Below are 26,957 nucleotides of genomic sequence, written 5' to 3' on the forward strand. Positions count from 1 at the left end.
GCTCTAAGATTTAGGTCTTGAGGATCGATTGTTTAAAAGAAAACCCAATGTTGGAATTGTTATCATATTCATCTTGTCCGTAGGCTGATGTTTTATATCCTCCATCTGCCCTGCAATTCTTCTTAATTGGTTAGATTTGTGCATTTACCATAGACTGTTTATAAAGATAGGCACCGCACCCCCACTTCATCCTACCATCTGTAAATGAAGCCAAAATGTCCCCGATGCAAACTCGTCCAGAGTCAGCAAAGCAGCGATCGGGGATTGAGCCCAGTAGTAGTGATGTCCCACAGACACACGCCCTTGACCAATTGAAAGTCAGTCTTAGCGTCAATCATGACTTTTAACCCTCGGTTTTGGGGTACGTTTGAAGGATTTCTACCTAAGTTACCAACTACCAGTAGATGTTAGCAGATGTTAGCAGGTGTTAGCAGGTGTTAGCTGATACATAACCTCAGTTGTGCACTTAGAATTAACAAGTCTTTTGGCCTTGTAATCAAAGATTAAGTGACTAATTAATGCCTACCACCATTTGATGCTAGGGACATATCTTCAGTTGTGTAAATAAATGTACTTATTAATTGACCTTTGACTTATTATTAGTGTAGTGTAGGAGAGGCGGTGGACTAGTGGCAGAAACTTGGACTATGGGCAGAAAAGGTATCTGGTTCGTCTCTGGTTCGACTCCACGGAGAAACAACAAAAAGACGAACCTGGATTGATCTGTCCAAAAATCCAAGAGGATTCTCCCTACCCTGTCTAGTGCCCCTGAGAAAGGCACCTTACTCCCCCAACATCTGCTCCCCGGGCGCCGTACATGGTCGCTCACCGCTCATGGTCAAAAGCAGAGGTTACATTTCCCTACCTGCATGAGTGTGCCTGTGCATGTGTTTGGGACTAATAAATGCATCTTAATCTCTTAATCTAGTCCATGTCCCAGGAGGCAATTCTTTTTTTGAAAATATACTGCAGCAAGCCACGAGAGAGCGATTGAGACCCTTTGACTTGACTGATGGGAACAGTCACGTCATTCATTTTTAGATGCAGTCTATGATTTGTCGAAAAATGTCCCTCATCACTGTTATTATGGTTATTTTTTCCATGATCATTTTTGTCAGGGCCCTTTTATAAAACACGCCACTTAGTTTACTTGGTGTAAACGTTCGCAAAAGCCAATTACTATACTTACTTATGATAACAAAATGATCAGCTGTCAGCCCCTTCTCCTGGTTTGTCACTCACACTGCTGCTTGACAGTGGACAAACTGTGACATGATATCTTATGATTTAAAGAAAGTGCTATTGCACTGCTGCATTTGTTTTTATACATTCATATTAATTCCTACAGCGGTCCAGGTCCAGTCTTCATGGATTGAATGACTGGTGTCATTGATATTCAGGTCAGCAGAGGTTTGTTAGCCTGACTGGCCTTGGGGGGCTTTGTGTTGACGGCAGGGGTTTGGATAAATAGCTTACATTAGCAAGGCGGCTTCTTCTCCTCAGAGGGAGGAGGTGGGAGGGAGGGCGAGAGACAGATTGACACAGTGAACGAGCCATGACTGGATCATCTGCAGCTGGATTACATCATGAATAATACTTTAAACTAAGTCTGTCTGCTTTCTGGGTTGGGAAGGACAAAATAACTACAGGAAGCAATCTGTGCATGAGATTGTACACAACAAGTAACAGCCTGAAGCACTTGTCCTAAAATATGTCAGAAGTATTATTTCTTGCAGGGGCTTATTGAGTAGTAAGCAAAAATGTAAAAATAAATCGGAAGAAATCAGGCTAACATTAAGTTCCGATAAAGTTAATCTTTGGCGGGACCACAACACTGCTCCTGAAGCTACTGAAGCGCCTCGTCAGTCCAGCCGATACTTGCGGAGTATCGTGATGTCACATGATGTTTGGTTGCCCCACATTTGCCAACATTTCCTGCCTTCGCTCGAAGCAGTTGACCTATTGAAACAGAGCTGTACAGCTGGCCAATCAGAACAGACTGAGCTTCATCCTTAGGGGGGCCCTCAAGAGACAGGAGCTAGAACCAAGCTGAAAGGAGGAGCTGCAGTAAAGGATAGAATTAGGAAAGTGAGGATTTTTCGGGAGATTACAGCATGTAAACCCTTATGAAGTAATATAAAGAAGTTAAAATGATGAATCTAAATGGGAGCATAATATGTCTCCTTTAAGTATTACTGCATCTAAAGACCAATCAACGGACTTGTATTCTATTAAAACCCTTAGCTACTTCCAAAGAGGAGAATCTCCATTGCCCCATGCGTGGGAGGTGGAGCTTCCCCTCCGATTGCTGACCACACAGCAGCTGACATAGATGATGGAGCATGGATAGAAATCTGAAAACCAGCTGTTGTATTTGCTTTATGTGGGTGTTGATTGGATGATGTCCCAGTTATGAAATTAGCATTTTAGCAGTGCTGAACCGGGTTTGGAAATGGGTGAGTGACATTTTGCTTCAAGGGAACCATTTCCGTTACTAATTAATACTTGTTCAGCAGTGTGACAAGAGATCACGTAATTGAAAACTGCTTTCCTGGGAACAGAGTTAAAACCCAGTACCTGTGACCACAGAGTAGTGAACAGATGAAGGGCTGAATGATAATGTGAAGACCATAATCAGCCTATTACAGCAATTTTCCTGCAGACTTACTTCCCATATAAAGTAGTCATTTATTAATTTGCACATAAACCATGCGGTCCAGTCATATGGCTTTTACCAAGTGGTATTCTTTCAAGTGCTGAGCATGCCCCTGCTTAGAAACAGGAGGCCTGTACAGTGGAAAATGAAGAGACCATTTCTGTAGGTGTGATTGTCAGTGTCTTGGGGTCACGGCTGCATCTGCTGCGTAATAGGTTTAGAAAGCCTATGTCTGTATCCTACGATTTAATTGAATCATTCTGCTGGACTTCTGGGAGGAATAAACCTGTTTATCTGAAGCCAAGTCCAGTCTAATTTCCCACCCTGATACAGAACAAAAGGAGTGCATCTCTCAGAGCAGAGGTTAGGGAGACACACAGGCAGTCTGTGGCTCATTTCACAATCCAAATCAATGATTCTGTCATAAATAATTCATAACATTGTGGTAAAATAACACTGTTTCAGCATAAAAATGAAATGATTCACAGCTTGTGTTTCTTCCTAATGTTAAAATACAGTATGTTTTCACAGTCAGACGTCTTATTACAGAGGATGTGAGGAGAAAGGTGCTGTTTTATAGTTTTCCCTTTTCATTTCAGAATTACATTTCTAAAGTTGGAATTATATAGCAAACCTGAGTATTGGATCCCATTAATATACAAAATCTATTTTCAGTGTCGTTAAGATGGTTCGAATGTTCTTACTATCTGAATTTAGGGAGGACAGCAACTCTCATCAGGCTCTGGATGAATAAAGCTAAAGAGATTGAATGTTAATTCTCCTTAAACCAGACTAAGTCACCACTGCTTCTTACAGATGATGTCAGACCCAATGTCTCACAGTTTGATCTTAATTTAATCGGGATCAATATTCACTAAAACATGTCTGCCGTATCCCAAAGTGAGTGGTCACTATATACCTCATTAATATTGCATTCCAATATTGGATCTCATGCTTTGGTTTGAGTGACCCACCAGTAGATGCAAGTTGAGATGAAAAAAGGAAATCCCACTTTAACCAGTAAGAAATTACACTATATAAGGACTAATTTGACATGTTGGAAACAACCACTACTTTTTTACTTTCTTGCTGAAAGATGGAAAAGAGGACCGGTGGAAGGACACGTGGGAGTGGTATCACTCTTCAATATTTGTGAAGAATATGAAAAAATTTGGACTTTTGCTTTAGTATAGAGTAAATCACATTATTATATTTAGCAATGAACAATTGGTTTATGAGGGGGTATTTTAATACTACAGATACAAATCTGGGAGAAATTAAACATACAAACTCTTTTTATGTTGGATAATACTACAACACTGAGGCTTCTACTTGCATTTATTTTCATTATTGATTATCCCGTTGATTATTTCCAGATGAATTTATCAGTCGTCATCTGAAAAACCAAGATTGGACCATATCTAAAGATATTCCCTTTGTAACAGTATAACACATATAAGCCCACAGTAGCTGGAACCAGATGTGTTTGGCTTTTTCACTCAATAAACGACTGAAACTATAGATTGATTATCAGGACATTTACAGATGAGTTCCCAGTGGAACATCTAATCAATTATCCGACACATTTTTCCAGCTCTGTCCTCCAACTAGAAGTGTTTGCATCCTCCTGGAATTCAAATAATTGAAACCTAACACATTCATCAATAGTTGTGGAGAGGTGCTGGTCACTGGGTATAGACTGGTTCCGTGGTTCACTCATGGCTTGGAAGCTGCAGGAGCTGGCGCTGTGTCTAAGCAGTGCTCATTTCTCCTTCTCCAACTGATTAAGACCAATCCAGCGTTAACCCCATCTTGGCTTCCTCCTTTGCAGGATTACTGTGAATCTGTTGTGAATGACTGATTGTGGTGTGTTTGTGTGTTGTGTGTGTGTGTGTGTGTGTGTGTAAGGGGTGGTGGTGATGGGGGTGGGGGGGGCTGTTGGAGCAACATCTTGCTTTTGAAGCTGAACACTCTGACCCCTCCATCGTCCCCTCCTCCACCCCTATCCTCGTCTCCCTTCGCCCCTCCTCCCCCACATCACTGGATCTGCCCCCGCTGATAAGAAAAGACATTTCTGCAAAGTTCCCCTCACTTGATTATGCAGCTTGCATCAGGTCAAGCGCAGAGATGGAGAGGTTCCAGTCACTTTCACCGAGACCCTGGTGCCCCGAAGGGGTTACGGGGTCATAATAAACAGCAGAGATGACAGTATTTTCCATCGAAGTGCAGCTGTAAAATCCCACAATCTGCCCCGTGCAGCCTCGACTCCGCGTAACTTGATTTCTGATTCCAGAGTTATGAGGTTGAGAATTCTAATGGGAGGCAGAAGGAGATTGTAATTCGGCCTGCGAAGAAAGAAAGCTGCGAGACGGGAAGAAAGAAAAACCTTGATAAGAAAAACCGACAAATCAAACCAGAAGCAGTAATAGCCCTGGTAATATCCAGGATGTGAGCTATAGGGGGATAATAAATGGCCTTGTTTGAGGGCTGTCAGGTCTGGGCCTTGTGATTTACTGTGATGACTTGAGCGCTCTCATCACATGCATTCAGGCTGCTAAGAAACGACAGGATGAGGCTCCATTAATACTGATTACAAGAGCATGTTGCCGTCCTGCGTGCTGCTGGGCTGATGGTTCTTTTTCTTATACTATATCAATTTAGTGGCAGTTCTTAATGGGATAAATGGGATTGGTTCCCTCGCAATGTACTGTTATGCTATAACTAGGATCATTGTCATCCACTCTCATCTCCTAAGTGCACCTATTAAGATCATTTATGATTCATGAGTCAGAAATTATACCTACAGTAGCTGTGCACTGAAGTCAAGAGGGGAACAGCTTCAGTAAACATTTTTTTTTCATTGTTTTGCCTGATTTTTATTTTATTACTCCTGTGAGACCACATAAGTTCTTCAAAATAAATCAATATAAAAAATGAAGTTGGAAACTTTTAAGAATATAGATAAGAGTAGAATAAAGATAATAAGAATATAAAAACAGATGAACAAAGCATGACAAATAACTATAGTCAGATAGTACAAATACATTTGTCCTTGCCCTCTTTTGTTCTAATATCTAATATCCCCTGAGTGGATATCTGCTCTCTCTCAGTGAGCACTCTATGATTCAGCCAGGAACTGTTTGGTGTTTTACTTTAAACAGCATTTGTTAAGAGTGCAAGCTCCTTCAGTCCATAAGTGTCTGGAAGTATTAGTGAGTTAGGTCGTTGCAATCAATCTTTATGAAAACTTTTATTGCTCTTTTTGGAATCTAAAGATGAAATTGCTTGGTTTTGTAGGTAAGAGTACATTAAAGAATAAATGGTGAGTAATGTTAAAAGAACTGTAATGGATTTAGACAGGTTTGACTTGATATGTTTTCTAACATATTTTCAGTCACAAGAATATTTATAATAATTTTTATATATTCTTTCAATTCCTAAACGATTCATCTAATGTTGCTTCATCCCTTTGCTTGAGCAAAATACATCTGCCATTAGCAAATATAGAAAAACATAATGATTTAACAATAAATAAACAACATTAAACTTATAAATATGATTAATATAAAGTACTGGAACCAGCACTGAGCCTTGTGGTACTCCACAGGCAACCATCATATATTCTGAATCAAAATCTTTCACTTGAGCACTTTGATATTTGTTCTTAAAGCTTCTCATTCAGGAATATGTTACCCCTCTAATGCCATATCTTTGCAGCTCCTTCATAAGTAAACCACGATCAGTTGGTGGTTGAGGACAGTAGACTACAGATACTCAGCTCAGTAACCTCAATTGTTTCATTTTGCGTAACTTTGTTGCATGAATCAGATATGTTAGTTATCATTACACTTTTATTCTTAATTAAACTTAGGTATAATTACTTAGTTTAACTTGTTTCTGAATGTGGTTTTTCACTATAATGTGCACTTTTCACATTACTTCTGTTTTTCTTCAAAACTTCAGGACCCGCTGTAACATAGAAATGAGCAGAGCACAGTAGGTCTTCGTTCCCCAGCAGCAGTGTTGTTCCAGATTCAAATCAGTGTTTGTATAGTTTCCTTGCTTTCTACAAGAGCCCCCCCGTCGCACACAAACTGCTCCTTTTGAAAACTGTTGCTAGGATACAGGCCAGTGTGAAAATGAAATCGCCTCTGTATTGTTTCCCCCGCAGCTGTACAGCTCGGACATTAAAACCAACTTACTGTGTCTGGGCTTTAATTGTACAGGACGTCTGCCCTGTTTTGTGTGTGTTTGAATATGCAGTCTCCAGTGTGGTTGTGTTTGTGTCATACAAAGCTGCAACATTAAACCGATTCTCTTCTCTAATCCGTTTTCTGCAACAAGCCTCCATTTGTCTGGCGACAGTGAGATCTCAATTCTGCGGTCGCACCTCTGAGTCCCCGACAGCCGACACCTCGGGCTGTGCACAAAGAATCAATAGAATCTGCCTCACGTTCAATTACACTGTAATCAACGCACAACAGTCCAGCACAACCAGCAAGTAAATGGACAGGTTTGCTGAGCTAATGCTCTATGATACTGGAAAAAAAATACAAAGATGAAGTGCTAAATTTGAAAGTGTGCTGGTCAACCCACTTTCAAATTTGGAAAAGAAGAATAGTATAATTATTATCATTATGATTAATTAAAATTATGTAGATGAGATGTTTTCCTTTTCAGCTCGTAAAATATCAAGAAGTGTATGCAACTTACACACGCAAAGTATTTACCATCTTATTCCATTGACTGTTTCTGTTTCTTTTAGATAAACTGATCTATTAAGTTTTTATTGACATTTAACATCAAATCAAAAACTCAAACATTGCTGAATTTGATTATTTTCCTTGTTTCAGAATCTCCTGCCACAGTGCGTTTTATGAAACAGATTATTTTAAACACATTATTCATAGTATCATTGATATGGAGATTATTGTCAACCATTACATAGAGATCAGCTTTCCTCTCTGTCTCAGTGAGTGCTCGTGGTGTTCGTCCACACTCGGACTGGGCGCCAGGCTCAGTGCCCGGTGCTGGTCTGGTGATTCCTGGTGTGGTGTTGACATCCCGGGGGCGGTGAGCGAGCAGCGAGATGACTGCTCGGCTAAACCAGTGCTGAGGATTCCTTCTGGCAACTGTCTAAATGTCAATCATGAGGTGTGGACCAATCAAGGAGCTTGTGCCTGAGAAGCTGACAGGAAGCAGAGACACATCTAACACACTGAAGCACCGTCCCGGTCAGAGATGGTTGTTGTCATGGCCGGTGACACCGGTTGATGCTGATACAGTTTTCACATTAATGCTTCCCCGCGAGACAAATACACATAATGTTGAGATTATTAGTTGGTGAACAATAATCAACATTTCCAGCTTCTCAAATGTGATGTTGCTGTTTTGTACAAAACCAAATTTTAAGGTTTTCATGAGATGTATTTTTTAAATCATAAATGGTGCTTAACAAAATTCAGCTATTTATTCAACATTAATATGCTCTTTTCCTTTCTGACAGGCTGATGCTGTTAGCCTTCTTTTTTGCTTGTGTAAAAATGTCTTTGTTAGAATAAAATACTATAAATGTCAACAGACTCTTTTCCCAACTGTTTATATGTGTTATTACTATGTTAATTATCTGACCTGAGGTTTCATCATCTTTCTTTACATTCACAGTTGCTTCAAACAAAACATGTTTTTCTGTAAATCTAACCATCTGTCTCTCTTTGTGTTTTCTTCCCTCTCTTTAAGGAAATCCAGGCAGTCCTGCTAATGTTCCATCAGCTGAGCTTTAAGCTGTAACCCCACCAGGTGGTTCTCACTTCAGCATCATGCTGCACCTCACCCTGCTCCTCCATCTCCTGGTCCTCTCATTCTCTCCTGCAGGTTGGTAGCACATCAGCGAAAAAGAGAACAGCTTCAGTGAATTAACAGAATGTGTCAAATGGTATTTTTGAGATGCTGGATTCCTGCTGTGAAAGATAAGAAAGAATCATGTCGCTAAAAATCATACCTTACCCTCAACCTGTTTTTTTTAGACAAGGATTGGGGACATTTTCCAGAGTTTGCCTTTCACATATGAGGAGCACAGAAGGAGGTTGAGAGTCAGAGAGTATTCCTTTGGGTTTTTTTCAATTCCGTATCCACCACATATGCTGTCACTCTGACATTCCAAAGAGGTTGGCAGGAAAAGTGAGCTACTGACTCAGACATTTCATTTATCGCACACAGCCCATGAGTTCAGTCAATGTCAGAAGGCAGCCTCAGCCTCAGCAATGTGACAGTCATGATAATTAGATATAATTATTAAATCTTTCTGTGACATTACATTTTTCATATTTTCACAGTACACATGTACAAACTTGAATTTCTTTTACATTGTATATATTTTTACATGTTCAAAAACCTGTTGACCTGACTCTGAGTCCAAATAAAAACAGCACAAATTGTAGGAAAAAGCTATCAGGATAGATGTGTAGCTGATGGACCAGGCCGGGTCATTGTGCTCTCAGAGCTCCTGTTGTTTTCATTGCTTTTTTTTTTTCTGATCTTGCTGTGCAGTCATCTGTGCTGGAAAGCAAAGTGGACAGAAAACAGCGGCCCTGAAAATGACCTGTCTACAAACCATACAACCTCCTCTGTGCTCCCATTCCCGCGGCTATTCTCACTTGTTTCAGATTGGATTGCACATGGAGCCCAAAAAAATGGGAGATTACATTGGGAATTTTGACTTCACAACTCATTCGTCTCAAACAGACGTTGAGATCTCGGGGTCTTGGAATAATTTTTTTCTCTTTTACTGATATGGGATTGTATTTGTGACAAATATTGTGGCAGCACTGCAGCTAAAGCTCACAATATGATTCTGGAAATACCATCTGTCACACCCCGCCTCGGGTGAAGGTAATGTAACCTTAAAAAGACTGGACTTTCAAACCCAAAGATGGCAAGGCACACAGTTGCAAATTGGTTTATAACAACATTTATTCTCCCAAAGTGTCAAAATAAGTGCACAACATACATAGGAGGCCAAAACCCAAACATCTCAGTAGATATTCCGTGGAGAGCTGAGCACCCTGCACAACACCGACAACCTCCTCCGGCAACAGCATGCAGCAGACTGTCAGAAGGACAGCAGCTCACCCCTTATATACCCCATGGCCCCTCCCACTAGACAGGCCCAATCAACAGGGGGATTATAATACTGAGCATTTTGCCAACCAACCATGAATACACTCATCAAAAAATACAGCATGCATGTTAATGTTACTTTCATTTAGCAGATTAGTGATTTTCACTAGTACATTTAAAATTGTCACTCATTAATGTCCAATGTCAATGTCCAGTGTCCCCCTTTGACACAAGGGAAAATGGTTTGGCCCAAACATGGCCAATCAGTCCAATCAGTTGCAGCAGGTATTTCCTGACACCATATTTAAAGCCCTCAGCCCCACCCTGACTCTTTTAGTCTGCAGTACAGAGCCGTGGTGAGCGGGTAAGATTGTTTGTGAGTGTTTGAACAAAGAGAATGTATGCTTGAGGGCCTTGCCGCTCACACCATCCATCAATGCGCGCCGCCGACAGGCAGCCAAACAGGGACAGTGGTCTAAACTGTCACATCACCTCCCTCCTCTCCAGGAACTGCAAGTTCAGGCAGGCGGGACAGGTAATCGGCAAGCAAGTTCGTTTTTCCAGCTCTGTGAGTAATATTGAAGCAATATGGCTGTAATGCCAAGTACCATCTGGTGACACGGGAGTTCTTATCCCTCATGGAGTTGATCCAGCTCAATGCCCGGTGGTCCGTTTCCAAATCAAAGGTCCTTCCAAGAAGATAATACCGAAGGCTGTCCAATGCCCACTTGATTGCAAGACATTCCTTTTCAATGGCAGAGTACCTAGTTTCTCTGGGATGCAGTTTACGGCTCAAATAGAGAATAGGGCATTCCTCACCCTCCCTACGTTGCTGGCCAATCAAAAAGTCTTTGAACATGTCAACCAGTGTAGGTTCACCTGGCATTGTTGTAGGCCTCGGTGGCTCAGCAGACCACCTAGCCTTTCTAGACCCCTCTTTGTCCCGCTTAGGCCTAGCCCCCAAGTTCTCACATCCTTGAACATCTTCATCAGACTCCTCGGTGTTCCATCCAACTCCTTCACGATCCTCAGCCATGGCCGCCGCCCCTTCCAGCTCCATAGCCATGGCCCTCGGTTTGGCCACCTCTTCAGCCTCCTCTGTAGTTGCTAGCACTGACACTTGGGATCGTAACCCACTTCTCGCTCTGCCTCTGCCAGGCTTGTTAAAACCTCTGCGGCCTGCCATCCCACCACTGCCACCAATTGTCACACCCCGCCTCGGGTGAAGGTAATGTAACCTTAAAAAGACTGGACTTTCAAACCCAAAGATGGCAAGGCACACAGTTGCAAATTGGTTTATAACAACATTTATTCTCCCAAAGTGTCAAAATAAGTGCACAACATACATAGGAGGCCAAAACCCAAACATCTCAGTAGATATTCCGTGGAGAGCTGAGCACCCTGCACAACACCGACAACCTCCTCTGGCAACAGCATGCAGCAGACTGTCAGAAGGACAGCAGCTCACCCCTTATATACCCCATGGCCCCTCCCACTAGACAGGCCCAATCAACAGGGGGATTATAATACTGAGCATTTTGCCAACCAACCATGAATACACTCATCAAAAAATACAGCATGCATGTTAATGTTACTTTCATTTAGCAGATTAGTGATTTTCACTAGTACATTTAAAATTGTCACTCATTAATGTCCAATGTCAATGTCCAGTGTCCCCCTTTGACACAAGGGAAAATGGTTTGGCCCAAACATGGCCAATCAGTCCAATCAGTTGCAGCAGGTATTTCCTGACACCATATTTAAAGCCCTCAGCCCCACCCTGACTCTTTTAGTCTGCAGTACAGAGCCGTGGTGAGCGGGTAAGATTGTTTGTGAGTGTTTGAACAAAGAGAATGTATGCTTGAGGGCCTTGCCGCTCACACCATCCATCAATGCGCGCCGCCGACAGGCAGCCAAACAGGGACAGTGGTCTAAACTGTCACATCACCTCCCTCCTCTCCAGGAACTGCAAGTTCAGGCAGGCGGGACAGGTAATCGGCAAGCAAGTTCGTTTTTCCAGCTCTGTGAGTAATATTGAAGCAATATGGCTGTAATGCCAAGTACCATCTGGTGACACGGGAGTTCTTATCCCTCATGGAGTTGATCCAGCTCAATGCCCGGTGGTCCGTTTCCAAATCAAAGGTCCTTCCAAGAAGATAATACCGAAGGCTGTCCAATGCCCACTTGATTGCAAGACATTCCTTTTCAATGGCAGAGTACCTAGTTTCTCTGGGATGCAGTTTACGGCTCAAATAGAGAATAGGGCATTCCTCACCCTCCCTACGTTGCTGGCCAATCAAAAAGTCTTTGAACATGTCAACCAGTGTAGGTTCACCTGGCATTGTTGTAGGCCTCGGTGGCTCAGCAGACCACCTAGCCTTTCTAGACCCCTCTTTGTCCCGCTTAGGCCTAGCCCCCAAGTTCTCACATCCTTGAACATCTTCATCAGACTCCTCGGTGTTCCATCCAACTCCTTCACGATCCTCAGCCATGGCCGCCGCCCCTTCCAGCTCCATAGCCATGGCCCTCGGTTTGGCCACCTCTTCAGCCTCCTCTGTAGTTGCTAGCACTGACACTTGGGATCGTAACCCACTTCTCGCTCTGCCTCTGCCAGGCTTGTTAAAACCTCTGCGGCCTGCCATCCCACCACTGCCACCAATTGTCACACCCCGCCTCGGGTGAAGGTAATGTAACCTTAAAAAGACTGGACTTTCAAACCCAAAGATGGCAAGGCACACAGTTGCAAATTGGTTTATAACAACATTTATTCTCCCAAAGTGTCAAAATAAGTGCACAACATACATAGGAGGCCAAAACCCAAACATCTCAGTAGATATTCCGTGGAGAGCTGAGCACCCTGCACAACACCGACAACCTCCTCCGGCAACAGCATGTAGCAGACTGTCAGAAGGACAGCAGCTCACCCCTTATATACCCCATGGCCCCTCCCACTAGACAGGCCCAATCAACAGGGGGATTATAATACTGAGCATTTTGCCAACCAACCATGAATACACTCATCAAAAAATACAGCATGCATGTTAATGTTACTTTCATTTAGCAGATTAGTGATTTTCACTAGTACATTTAAAATTGTCACTCATTAATGTCCAATGTCAATGTCCAGTGTCCCCCTTTGACACAAGGGAAAATGGTTTGGCCCAAACATGGCCAATCAGTCCAATCAGTTGCAGCAGGTATTTCCTGACACCATATTTAAAGCCCTCAGCCCCACCCTGACTCTTTTAGTCTGCAGTACAGAGCCGTGGTGAGCGGGTAAGATTGTTTGTGAGTGTTTGAACAAAGAGAATGTATGCTTGAGGGCCTTGCCGCTCACACCATCCATCAATGCGCGCCGCCGACAGGCAGCCAAACAGGGACAGTGGTCTAAACTGTCACACCATCACATCCAACTGTAGAAATGAGAGACGTACATCAACACCACGGACAAAGCTGCACTGCTCACACACACTCTACGTGGTGTATCCACTATAACTCAGGCACACACAGATGAGCTGAGCTATACGCCTGTTGCTCGATATAAACAGACAGCAGCCAACCAAGAGTCTCAGGCTGTTATTGTGGGTAGAGAACATTAGCTTGACATTTTTTGTTTAGCCCCAACGAGAATAAAGTATGATGGTTAATGTGACGTCAATGCTTTGACAGCAGAACGAAAGTCAAGCCCAGGCCACAGAGGACAGAATGTATGTGTGTGCTTTTTAAAGCTGAGCCAAACCAATGCTTAGTCTACAACATATAGATGCAAAATTGTTTAATTGTTGTTTAATCATTGGGTGGGTATTGTTTATTTCTTGCTTCTCTAAATGTACCCTTTGAATCAGGAGCCCTTCAAAGGTCTCTAGCAAAAAGGACCTGGGGGCTCGAAAAATAGGCGTCAACCATTCTAGACTTTCTAAAACTACGAAGCTGCAGTTGCAGTGGTTGTTAAGCAATACATCCAATGGATGGCAGCACTGGGTCGAGAGTTTCTCACAACTACGAGGTGTACCATTCGCAATAGAGGCAAAAGTGGCTATTTGTCCCTGATCTGAATACCGTCTGACCATTTCACTTTCTAAGCCAACCACCACAATTTTGAGTTGTGTATTTTGGCAGTGTGTAGTGGATTTTACGGGAAGGGCCCTTTACAAAATAAAATCTTTCTTTATTAAAAGCACCACTTCTATCAAAGGCACAAATATAGCAGAAAACACTGTCATGATGATATATATTTTCATATCATTTGTCCTGTGAAATCTGTGTGAAAAACCTGTGATCAAGAACAGAACAGATGTTATTTGAATCAGGAGTTATTTTCTAGTTTAATGTTTCCAAATGCTGACATGATATCCTTTTTTTCCCCACAGATGCATCATTCCATGGGGAGGTACCTGACTTTTATAGAGGTAAGGAAATTCAATTTTGAGCTTCCATCCTACATTAATGTACCTTTGAATTCATTCATGAGTGTCCAAAGTTTGGATATGAAGAAAACACTCGTAAAATGTTATACCGGTGCTGATAAGGTTCCAGGGTCAAGGCTGAGTGGGAGGTGACGGAGAATGTTTAATAACCAGAGAGGTCACAGGGTTGACAAGCCATTTATTTTTCATCAACATGTTCTGTAGAGGTCCCCTTGAGGAATTCAAGGGATTCCTCGCCGCTCATTCAGACCATGATAGTAAATACCCGAAATGTGAAAAAAATGAAATTGCAGGATAGCAACAAATTTCATAGGCTCCATTTGATTCACGGTTTTCAAAGCATAGGCAAACAAGCTGTGCCCCTCCGGAGGCAGGTTGATGAGGTCGTGGCCTTGGAGTTCACACGAGGAAGGGATTCATAGTGATTTATATTCAAGGCCACACTGCGAGATCTGTCTGAGGAGATTACGGCAAGTTACTTACGGTCGCTCGTTGCCTTATTCTGTCAAAACTCTCTTAGCATGAGAGCTTTTCCTGGCTGAGTGTTTCGGATTTAATTCTATTTCATTTTGGAGAAACACTCCATTGACTGTAATGACAGTAACTTAGTGCGTCAATGACTAAACAATGCAGTAAAGTTAGAAAGTGTCAGAGATAAAATTACATTGAAAAGTCCATGTCCTCCTTACTTTATAAGATTTTTTATTATAAAGAGATGTTGAGAATTAAGTCTTAATATCTTGAGAAAAATGTAATGCATTTACTTAAAGAAAGTTGTTATAATATGCAAATGAAGTTAAATTTAAGGCTATGTGTTGTTATAGTGGGGTAATATCAGAAGACCAGCCTGTGTTAACATCAAGAATGAAGAGCATCTTGTTAAGTTAAATTTAAGACTATGTGTTGTTATAGTGGGGTAATATCAGAAGACCAGTCTGTCATCGCCTGTGTTAACATCAAGAATGAGGAGCATCTTATTAAATTATATGTAAGTAAAGGTTTCATAAAATACCAAAATACCTATCTTTTCTCACACCAGCATTACATTATCATAAATATCAGGACTAGGATAATTTTCTTTACATTTATTTTATTTTTCTTTATTTTTATAATATAACGACATTTTACTCGTCAAATTTTGACTTTATTTCCATTCATCAGATTACGCTGGTAGTAATAAATTATTCTCAAAATCACATTTTTTTCCTGAGTATTTCCCTAAAGAACAATGACAGTAGATTGTCTGATATGATGGGCATCAGCTCCCATCTTTGACCGCCCCAGCCCCTGAGGTGATAAAACCACACTAGTATCTGGCTGTCAGGATTGGTTAAGAGATATCCAGTGTGACAGACTGCTCCTTTGTCTTTGTGAACAGAGCTAATGAAAAGCTCTGTTTGTCTCCACTGTGGCTATTTCTGTATTTCTCCTACTTGGAAATGTACCTCAATGGAGATGGTCTGAGACATTTCACTGTGCTGAGCAGCTGAATGTGGGGCGGTCTGTAGAGCCAGGAATTGTATTACAATTACCACGCGTCATTGTGGGGTTTTATGGGAAAATAGAGATAAACTTGCCCATGATAAATATTAGGCCACAGCCTCGAGGCGATTAGTGTAGCTTTGCATAAAGATTGAAATTGCGGCTATAGCATTGGATCTGTAAATCAAACCCATCACCCAGCACCTTTAAAGCTCAGTAATTAACACGTCCTGTCTCATTTGTTTGAACTATACTAAAACCAAAGTGTATAAACAACAGGCCTCCCTTTTATGTGGGGTTATGTGCCAAAATTATTATTTGGCTGGGTGTCCCTGCGAGGTTGCCAGGCAACCAGTTGAGGCTCCAGGAAGTCTCTGTCCTCAGCCAACAAATAGTCCAGAAATACTCTGTATTGATCTCTTCATCCAACTACTGGCAAGAAAGTGAAGAAATGCACAATTTGGCAAATAAGGAAAATCAAATGCTCCAAACCAAGTGATTTGTATTCACTTGGTTTCGCTGTCTGCATAAGATTTTCCCTTTGTGTTTTTGTTTTCTGGGAGAAAAGGCGTATGTGAGCGAGGGGTAAATAGAAAAAGACCACTTGCTGATTTGTTGCCTGGAAAAAAAAATGGTGCTGCTGCATGCAGGTTGACTTTCTGGTGGAATCGGTAACAAGAGGAATCTCTTTTCCTTGCTGTCATTTTTCACCCACTCGTTCTCTCTCCTTCTGACCACAGAGGATTTTCACAGTCTGTGTGATGTCACCTCCTGCATAGGTTGATCTCCACTTCTATAAAAAATAAAAGCTTGAAGAAGCCTGGATTCTGCCGAATGTTTTTGCTCAGGCTTTAAATTTTGAACATTTTGTCAAACTTGGACAAAGATGAATGAGTCGTCATGGGAGGAGGCCGAGTCAATAACAAGCTCCTCAAAGGTCAGAGCATTGTCAGGCTGCCTTCCAGCAGGGACCCACTCTGCAGAGTCTGCCATTAGAACAATCAGCTCTAGCCATCTAACTGTAATTCAGCATACAGCTAAATTAATGCATCAGTTATTAAAGCAATACTCATCCCAATTTCATCTGTACTGCCAGATTGGTATACTGACCATACTAAGTGGATTATATCAAATATTGTAAAACTGGGTTTTCCACCAACTCAGTTCTTAGATCGATGTCCCTGGATCACAAGATTTCAGTGATTTCAGAAACATAATCAGAGAATAACTTGAGCCGATCAGATTTGATCTTCCTTGTATAAGGATGATGTCCATCTTGTAGAAAACTGTGCAGAGATGTTCTGTCATTTCTGACGGATGATTTTTCGGCTGCTCTTTGCCGAAGGGCTTTCACTGCTCCATCTTTCACTTGGAAATACAGCAACTTTTTTTTCTTGCTGGATTCAAACAGGAAGATATTTGACCAGGTTATTGTTTCATTACTTATGATTCCTCATATTGTCCGTTCGTCATTTAAAACGAATCTCGGATCTCAAATCTCAAAAGAAAAAGATAAACACAAAAAAAGTAAATAGCAAGAAACAATGAATTGAAGCCATTCAGTAAAAGTTTGTTAGGCACAATTTGAGAGATGATGTGTTTGAAGTATCAGTCAGACCACTGACGAGAGCTTCACACTCCCACCCCCACATTTCACAGTCGGCACTGTGCAGCCACGTCCACTCCAAACATCCTGGACCCCATCTGATCCGAAGAAAATGTATTTTGATTTCATCTCACCAAAGAATGTGCTGCTAATATTTTTCACACTCTTTATTTTTATGGTTTGGATCTGGTCTGGCAGTTTTGTGCTGCCTCGTGTGAGTGATGTATTCTTAAATGTCATCGGTAGAGGTTGACTTCATGCAGTGTCCTTCACACTGACTGAGCGGGCACTGAAACACCATTTCCTCCATAAGTGATCTAGCACGGGGGGGGGGGGGGGGGGTAGTCAGTTTTGTTATGTACAGTATGTCATGGACTGTGAAGCCCTCATCGCTCTGCTCTGTCGCAGCTGCCACTTCACAGAGTCATTCTTTCTGAGCGTGATGTCACATCTGGTACCAACACTGACCAAATAACCTGCAGGGATCCGAATAATTAAATATTATTCATTTGATGCAGAAAAAACAAAAAAAAAGTTGATTTTAGTTTTACTCCAGGGACAGGTTTATCTGCCACCATGCCTCGTGGTGTGGCTCAGGGGCTTGTGGGTAATTATTGCTACCTTGTGCTTTTGGTGCCTCCAGGAGACAATATGCTGTCTGTCCCACTTGGACACCTTCTCGGTCGTGCAAACAGACCATGCGGCAGATGTAGCTAAAACACACAGCTGTGTGTAAAAGTGAATTCAGCTGAGGGTTAATGTCCTCCGGGAGTTTGAGTAATTATGTGACTTTCAGATGTGCAACGAAAACGCACACTAACATGTGAAAACGTTAATGACATGTCACGTGAAAAACCACGAAGAAACAGGACAGGTGGAAGTTGTTTTATGTTTGCTTGGGTTTTACGGTCGCAAATGAACATGTCATGTATTTAAAAATATGCTTTCTACCTCAATGAATTATTGATGCCTCATTAGAAAGTGAAGCCAGAGGATATAGCGGGCTCCTGAAATAAACCGTCTGTGTGGTATTTCTGATTCAAATGACCGTCTAAACTTGCTTGCTCTTTGCCTGAATGGGAGTCTGTGTTTGATAATGAAGTCTGTCCTGAAAAGATCACTTGCAGCAGGCCCTTGAGACAGACTGCCTCTGTGTGTCTGGGTCTTTCTTCCCTTTCTGCACCGATGTGGCCTGACAGTTACTGTCCTCCTTTTCTTTCTTTGTATATGTTTTATGTCTGCGTGGGCGGGAGCGAGCATCTCTCCATTGACTGTTGAGTAAATCATTACTCGCCCATTAAACGGGACAAAAAAGGATATCCACAGTCAATTCAGGAGCAGCCGTGGCTCAGGTGGTAAAGCGGGTCATCCACTAACAGCAGGTTTGTTGTTTGATCACTATTGCAGTATGCAGGCTGAAATGTCCTTGGGCAGCACACTGAGCCGCCTTGTGCAGCTGATAGAAAAAGCTCTGTGTGTGTGAATGGGTGAATGTGACTTGTACTGTAAAGACCTCTGAGTGGTCGAAAAGACACACAAAGAGCAATATAAATACATTCCACTTACTACTCAAGTTGTGCCAAAACAGAGGGGAAGGGAAACAGAGAAGGGCTTTGATCCAGAGAGAAGGAGAACCGTAGAGAGACTCTGATTTGAAGAGAGAGTAATACAGAGATTTGAAAGAGGGATGTTCAATTGGAGAGATGGTGAGAGGTACTTACATCAGTCATGTTCGGGAGGAGGATGGAAAGTGTTCATGACTCTGAAGGTCTTTTTCTCACTTGAGTATTAGCTTCTCAGATGTCTTTTTGGATGATGACTGTTGAGTGCTCAAACAACTGAAACACTGACGGATGCAGAAAACACAGCTAATTGAATCTGATCAGGAAACTTTAATGATGGATGAAAGAGTGGAAGTCGCTGTGTAAATTTGATTAACACAACACGAGGTCATAATTTTTTTCAAACATGGAGCAATTTTGGACAAAAAATTGGACTCAGTGTACAAATACCTTAACTGAGAGGCTTTGAGAGAAAGATGGATCTGAGGCTTTCCCACAGCTTTGAACTACACTAATGCTATTCAGCAGGCTAATGTATTGTGTTCTCTGACCTTATTTAGTTTGATTCTCTTTTCGACCGGGGTCTCTTTCTGTTGGGTTTGCATGTTTTTCTGGATTCTTTGGCTTCCTCCCACAGGAAGACTTGCAGATTGGAGGTGGTTTGATCTGAGACTCTAAATTGGCCGTAGGTGTGAATGTGAGTGAATGGTTGTTTGTCTCTGTATGTTGGCCCTGTTGTTGGCTGGCGACATGTCCAGGTTGCACCCTGCCTCTCACCCAATACCTGCTAGTAAAAGAAAAAAAATCTCAGTGTGCTCTGGTAGCCGCGTGGTTAAAGCAGTAGCCATGTTACTGCAACATCCACAGTTTGACTCCAATCAGGGACCTTTGCTGCACGTCATACCAATTTCATGGCAATCCATCATTCTCATCCAGAGCGACGCAGCAATCAACAGACCGTCACTGTCCAAGCTGCTGGGAACTGAAGAGTCAAGAGAACATTGGAAGGAAAGTAGGTGTGAAAGTAAAGCCAAAGAAAGAGGAGCAGGGTGCGACAGTGGGATGTAGGTTAGAGAAAGGAGGTGGGGACAGAGGAGAGCCGGAGAGAGTTAGAGACGGACAGACAGAGAAATTGAAGCGAGGCAGAGGGAATGTACAAGGTCTATGTGTGTGTGTGTGTGTGTGTCTCCAGGCTGTGGGCCTTATGTGGCCTGCTTTAACACTCCCCTCCACCATCTGTCACATCCCACATTACAGGAAGAAGGACCGGCACCAGCCTTCTTCTTCATGAGTTACACGCCGACTGCTATTTCAACACAGCCTCGGTGACTCCAGCACATCCAAGATTTACAGTGTATTTCAGGTTTACACGCAACACATTTATCCAACACTCATGCAGAACTACTCCAGTGCAATAGGGTCACTGTATTCCCTTTACTCATCATGTGTCTTTCAATGGTATTTTTAATTTCTCCCTTGTTCCCAGAACATAGTTCCTCACTTAATGTGCTGTCCATCAAGCGCACAATACCTATTAATACATATAACATATTAAATTCTCTCTCAGCCGGCAGTAATTCACAGTCCTGCTGCTGCAGTGTGTGAGTGGGAGTGGATCCTCATCGACTTTCTCTGGAGTTTACTTTTTGGTTTTGGTTTTGTATTTACATAGCGCTTTTTCTAGTCTTGATCACCACTCAAAGCGCTTTACAGTACAGTTTTACATTCACCCATTCACACACACATTCATACAGTGCATCTATTCGAAGTCACTTTGTTAATCTATGGGGGGGGGGGGCATTCGGGGTTCAGCATCTTGCCAAAGGACACTTCGGCATGCAGATGGGTAGGACTGGGGATTGCACTTCCGACCTTCAGGTTGGAGGACGACCACTCTACCCCTCAGCCACACACAGCCGTACTGTTCTCACATTAACAATGCAGCAGGAGATTGTCCGAGTCAGAATCGTTCACAACAATAGCGTTCAGGTGAGGGGGGGCGCAGGCAGCAGGAGGCAGGAGTCCTAGCAGAAGGTTCACATCTTTCTGAGGAGATCTCGTGTTTGCATCAGATCCACACTGGCGTCCAGTTCTTTCTTCTACACGTATGGCACCTAACAGCTGTCAAAACTCTGGAGAATGTCCGCAGCAAATGTCACTCAGACGTTTGGACGGGCTGTCCAGGAGATTATCTGGCGTTCAGTGCATGTGTCTCAACATTTATAGATCAGGGACAAACTCCAGAAAATTACAATTTTCCAGACATTAATGTCAGAAAACAGGTTCCATTACTGATTCAGTGATTACAAAAGTAATCAGTTTAGGAGATTATTTAAATCAAGCGCAAACACATTTGGCTGCTGGAATAAAGATTCTTATTATTCCGCAGAAAAGTTCATCTCACAGCTTTTGTGGTAGTAAACAGTAGTGACAATACAGTTTCAGGCAGCAGGATATCATGCAAATAAAAGTCTTTTGTACAGATTTTCGAAAAGGTTACACATTTTCTGTCAGTATGACATTTTGTGAGTAAGTGACTCACTCACTGTGTGTAAGCTTCTATGTAGGCCCGGTGACGAATAGAGGCAGGATATCAGAGAGAGAGAGAGCTTCTCCTCATTGAGGTGTCAGCTGCACGCTCTTAGAACTCAGACACACGGAGGAATCCGAAAAACACACACACACACACAAACACAGGCACACACACCTTCGCAGCCACGCTTCACATTTGTATGCCTGCAGTCACCTACACACGTTTGGGAATATTTTACCCTCTTTGCTTATTCATAGCTCGGCATTGTGTTTATGTCTTATTCACGCCAAAGCTCATAATCTGTTTTTAATGACTAATCGGGGCTAATTGTACGTATGTGTGTGTCGATGCTGTAAAGGCAGATCGAACCAAGAAGACTGTTCTCTTTGGATTTGCCCGTGCAGCTGCTTCATCATGACACATGCAGCATGAAAAGAAGGGGCGTTGGATTATGCTAAGTCAAGTTAGCGTTTCTTTTCCAGCTCCGGGATTTGAATTAGTGTGTAATAATATCATATCCACTGGCAACAGATGATGGTGTTGCTGTGGTTTGGCACCGGAGTGAGCACATCTCGGTCACGATTAGTGTGAGGTTGCGATTTGGAATAAAATGCGGCCTCATTGCTCGATGCTCCGCAGAGGGTTTGTGAGGATTCAGCGGTGGGATTAGTTGAAGCTATGACCAGGATTTATCTTAAACCAGCTGCTTAGCATTGGAGGTGTGTGAAAACCCCAAACTGTGCTGGATGTTAACAGACAGGTCCTCCACAGTCAGTCCCTCGCTGGTGTATACGTCTGAACCCAGCTGTCAGCTTTTTTTTTTATGAAACTGCTCCAGAAGTGCCAGACGAATGCTCTGACACCTTGATATATCCTTTTTTTGTTTTTTACGTCTGACCCAGCTTGTTGATATTTACCCTGGTCTTGTTTGTGTGTTGTCAACAGATGAAGCCACAGGTTTCGGGCCAGTGTTTGAGGAGCAGCCGGTGGACACCATCTACCCCGAGGAGTCGCCTGAGGCCAAAATCATCCTGAACTGCCGCGCTCGGGCCAATCCACCTGCCACATACGAGTAACATATGTTCCCCATAAAGTCATTACTACCCACCGGGCATTCTGCATGCCTCCCATCGTTTGCCTCGCTCTACCTATGGGCTCTATTCATAGTGTTTCATGCTACATCCATACTACAATGTTTTCATTCGAAAGCAGCGTTTTAAAACTAAACAGTTTCTTTACCCTCGATAGCTTTTGCTCCGTATCATTTTCATTCCCCGTCCATGTTCACGCCATGTTCATGACCACTCACATACACTGGGCATACGCGTGTTTGTGTAAACAGTGTCCTCAAATATTATAGTAGCTCGTCTCCTGTAAACATTTGTGATATTATAAAGTTTTACTTAACAACAGCTATTTGCAAAAACAACAGGGTCAGCAATGCCTGTAATGGATCCATGTTGCATTCTGAATGCCTTCAGAAAGAGAGTAATGTAATAGGATCCTGATAAATCAGTGAAGGCTGCGCCCGGACTGAAATTACCCAATCATTATCTTTGTCACAATTTCCAACTTGTCCTTCTCCTTCTAGGGCTGACGTGAAGTGCAGCCCTAGAGTTTTCAAACTTAGAGTCTCAGCACTGTTTCCAAACTCCTCGGTTTTAAACTCTGGATTAGTTTGGACACCAAGTGTATTCGTATCATTTTCTAACAGAAAAGTAGTAGTATGAATGTGTGCCTCTAAATGACAAGGTCACAAGGATGTTTATATTTAACTCAGAGACAATTCTAAGGTTTACTAAGAGAGAGTGTGTGTGTTTGTCTTTGTGTTTGTGTGCGTTCGTGCGTGTGTGTGCGTGTGTGTGTTTGCAGTAGATGAACACACCAAAAATGTTTTAAATTGTCCCTGCATGATCTGCACAAGTCGTCTTATTATGCACAGATGTTTGTTTTTTTCACACAAAAATAATTTAAATGCTAAAATACGTTGCACCAGGAGAACCTTATAACAGATAAGTTGCTCCTGCAGCTGCAGCACAGCCGGCACTGCCATCGCATCTCCGCCTCATTCTGCAGCTCAGACCTTTAAAGATGATCCATTTCAATTTAGATGTAAATGTATGTAAATGACATTGCTCTGCGTCTTCCAAAATCAGTTTCACTATAAAGACAGCCCAGAATTAGTTGTCAAAGGGGAAAGAATTGACTTCCCCCACCACTGGTATGGAGTATTTAAGATGTTTCACCCACAGATCACTTCGTTATGCCTTTTGAAACATGACATTTGTTAAAAAAAATTTACATTTTGTCAGAACCAAAATAACAGGGTTGGATCATTTGCAGTGTGAAAACACTTTTGGAACAGTTCAGACCAGTTCAGACCAGTTGCAGGATGTTGAGACAGCAACAGAAGAAGAAACAGAAGCGACTCACAGGATTGCCTCTAGTGTTTCCCTCCGATTATATTCTGTTTGAACGATGAGGACGTTCATTTGATGCATTCGACACATAGTGTTGAGTACTGCACCTGGAGTTGGAGATGCCGGTAATAGTGATACCATTGTGTTAATGAAATTAATGAAATGAACCGGTTAATTCTTTTACTCCTTTCCAACCTGGCGAATTGACAAAACAGCAACATCAGACGCTCGCCCCTCTACAAACCAATCCATGCCAAGTATAGGTAGACGCAGCCTACGTCCTTAATGAAGACAGGATGTACATATATCATGAGAATAGTCTTAAGTGCCCTCTCTGAATTGCAAACTGAAACCAAAACTTACTTGATCACATGTAAATAATGAAACCAAAATTCGAAGCTTGCTTAATATATTTATATATTTATTTGTTATTATTCTCCATACCATACACCGACTGCTTATACTAACTTCCAATTGTTTTCCTTGTAGATGGAGGCTTAACAATTTGCACATTGATCTGAATGAAGAGGGCAGCCTCTACAGTTTAGCGGGAGGCAACCTGGTCATCAACAACCCACTCAAAACCAAACACGAAGGGAACTACTCCTGCATGGCTTCCAACATGTTCGGAGCGGTCGTCAGCCGAAAGGGCTCGGTCCAGTTCGGATGTAAGTGGCTCAGATGTGAACCCCCACATTTAGGCTGCAGTCTTGTAGTAGCATGTAGACCATGCTAACATAGAACTGCCCTGCAGCTGTACTTTCATGCATATTAAGTGCACAGAAACTTCAAGGGCAGCTGGGACAAATCATTGGCGGTGTGGAACGTTCAATTTGTGAATGATTTGACTTCAGTTCATGTCAGTGTAGCAGATGTCCTTAAATGAACTTTATACAACTTTTGAACTTTTGTTAATGTTTTATGGAAATTAGGTGAAGGAGATACTCAAACGTAATTATGTGATGGTAGATTCTGAGGGGACCTGGAGTCTGAAACTTGTCTCACTGCTCATTCTCTACTCTGTTCTCTCAGACCTGGATCTTTTCTCGTCAGAGGAGAGGGAGACGGTGAAAATCAAAGAGGGACAGGGGGCAGTGCTGCTCTGCGCTCCCCCGCCACATCATCCAGGTACAGCATGTGGTGCAAATGCTTCCGATAACGTTCGACCTTCCTCATTGACCAGCTTAAACATCTGAGTGATTAACATGTGGACGGAACAGCGGTGAAGCGGTGACATATTTGCATATTGCACATAAATGTACTATTGTTGTTTTATTTTCTCTTCAGCTGTTTATATATATATATTTATATATATATATACTTTATTTCTATTATTTTGATATTCTATTTTATTCTATTTTATACTATTTCTATTTTATTTTATAGGTTGTAATTACTTGAGCATTGCCAGAAGAGAGCCTGTGACTCAAGCATTTCACTGCCAGTGACTGCTTAATGTTATTGTTGTGCATTTGATAATAAAATCTTGAATCTTGAATCTTGAGCACTGGGTTCCCTCCTCGATGCTGCAGTCCACAGCCATGTTAGTCAGGTGGCCTGAAGACTGTACATTTCCTTTCTACATGGTTTACACACTTTAAATGTCTTATGCTACACAAATTACAATTTGAGTTATCTGTTCTTCTAGCTGTGGTTGTGCTGTTTCCATAGATTTTCAGGACTGTATATTGCAGTCAAAAATGTAACTGGAGCAAAACAGACAAACAAACAAAAAATGCCAAGAAACTGCTTCGAGTTCTGAGAGTTAAAAAGTCAAATTAAAAAACCTCAGATTGAATCATCCAAACCTAATGCTGTAACCAGCCTTAAATACGTATGATGTACTATCTTAGAAACGTTTAGTTTAGGTCTTAAATATGCTAACGTTAGTTTAAAGCAGGGGTTTTCAACCAGGGGTCCGCGGCCTCGTTCTCTCAACATGTCAGCTACATGTCTGTACATTTAAGTCATGAATATATATTGACGTACATATGGTTCTGAGATGCAGTACAACTACAAACTGCATTTTAATTTTGTTTTCAATTCTTAGGCACTGAAAAACAACCGTTTATTTGTTTTTTACACATTTTAGTAGATTTGTTTGAGGTTTTAAATAAAACAACATGGAAAACCAAATGTTAATACTTCCTTCTATCCACTTACGCGCACGCGCACGCGCACACACACACACACACACACACACACACACACACACGTAGGCACGTAGGCACGCGCACGCGTAGGCACGTCAGTGGGCCGCGGATTACTTTCTAGTCAGAATGGTGGTCCCTGGGACAAAACCAGTTGAAAAACCCCTGGTTAAACCCCTGGTTTAAAGTTTCAGTGTGTAGATTTGAGTGACATCTAGTGGTGAGGTTGCATGTAGCAGTTAAACTCTATTAGGTGTTGTAATTTGATTTAGATGTATACATGACTACATAATGAGACTAAGGTCGCAATACTCCACGTATTAATTAGATTATTTCTTATTCCGAGTATGACCTTATTTGGGTTAAGGTCATCAGAAAATGGTGTTTACATGACTGTGTCTTATTCAGACCTTTGTTTTAATCAGGTTCATATCAGAATGTAAGTGTTAAGGTTTTTATCCGACTCGTGAATCAAACTCCTGAAATACTGAAATGACCCATGGAAATGTTGTCCTCCTGGTGGTTTGGGATGGAATTGACGTTCTTAATTTCCTCTGATGTATATTGCCATTCCTGTTAATATTTATATTTTACTTATGGCAATAAGATATGAGAGTTCAAAATGATTCATTTTTTTTTCCATATTCAGTTTTTCATCACAAAGCTGGTTCTCTGATATCTTTTCTATTACTGGCCTGTTAGTGAACTCATTTAATTCTTCTTCAAGCTTTTCACACTTTAAACATTGTCACATAAAACCTACTCTTCTTACCATTAACATTCACATTTTTTAAGCCACAGCCATCGACCCACAAAGCTGTACACATATTTACATTTCCATGCTGATGCAAATCCGTTTAACACAACAGTCTGAGAGCATTGTTAAGTAATTCTCCACAGCATCAGAATTATCCCAGCGAGCCCATGTGCCTGCACTCGCTCTCCATTATGCCGCTCAGCCAGCAGAATGATACGATTCCATCTGAAAGGTCAATAGATGCT

At 42.0% G+C, this 26,957-nt stretch overlaps 1 protein-coding gene across 1 annotated transcript in view; it reads left to right on the plus strand.

Moving 5' to 3' along the window:
* Positions 1–7,805: 7,805 nt before the first annotated feature.
* The window catches only part of cntn1a (contactin 1a), a 41,076-nt gene continuing 21,924 nt past the window's right edge, over positions 7,806–26,957 (plus strand). Inside the window, 6 exon segments of the mRNA XM_053426457.1 lie at positions 7,806–7,890; positions 8,396–8,530; positions 14,146–14,184; positions 22,331–22,457; positions 24,295–24,473; positions 24,838–24,933. Of these exon segments, the coding sequence (XP_053282432.1) occupies positions 7,806–7,890; positions 8,396–8,530; positions 14,146–14,184; positions 22,331–22,457; positions 24,295–24,473; positions 24,838–24,933 (661 nt within the window).

Source organism: Pleuronectes platessa, chromosome 7 (genome assembly GCF_947347685.1).
Source record: "Pleuronectes platessa chromosome 7, fPlePla1.1, whole genome shotgun sequence".
Taxonomy (NCBI): Eukaryota; Metazoa; Chordata; class Actinopteri; order Pleuronectiformes; family Pleuronectidae; genus Pleuronectes; species Pleuronectes platessa.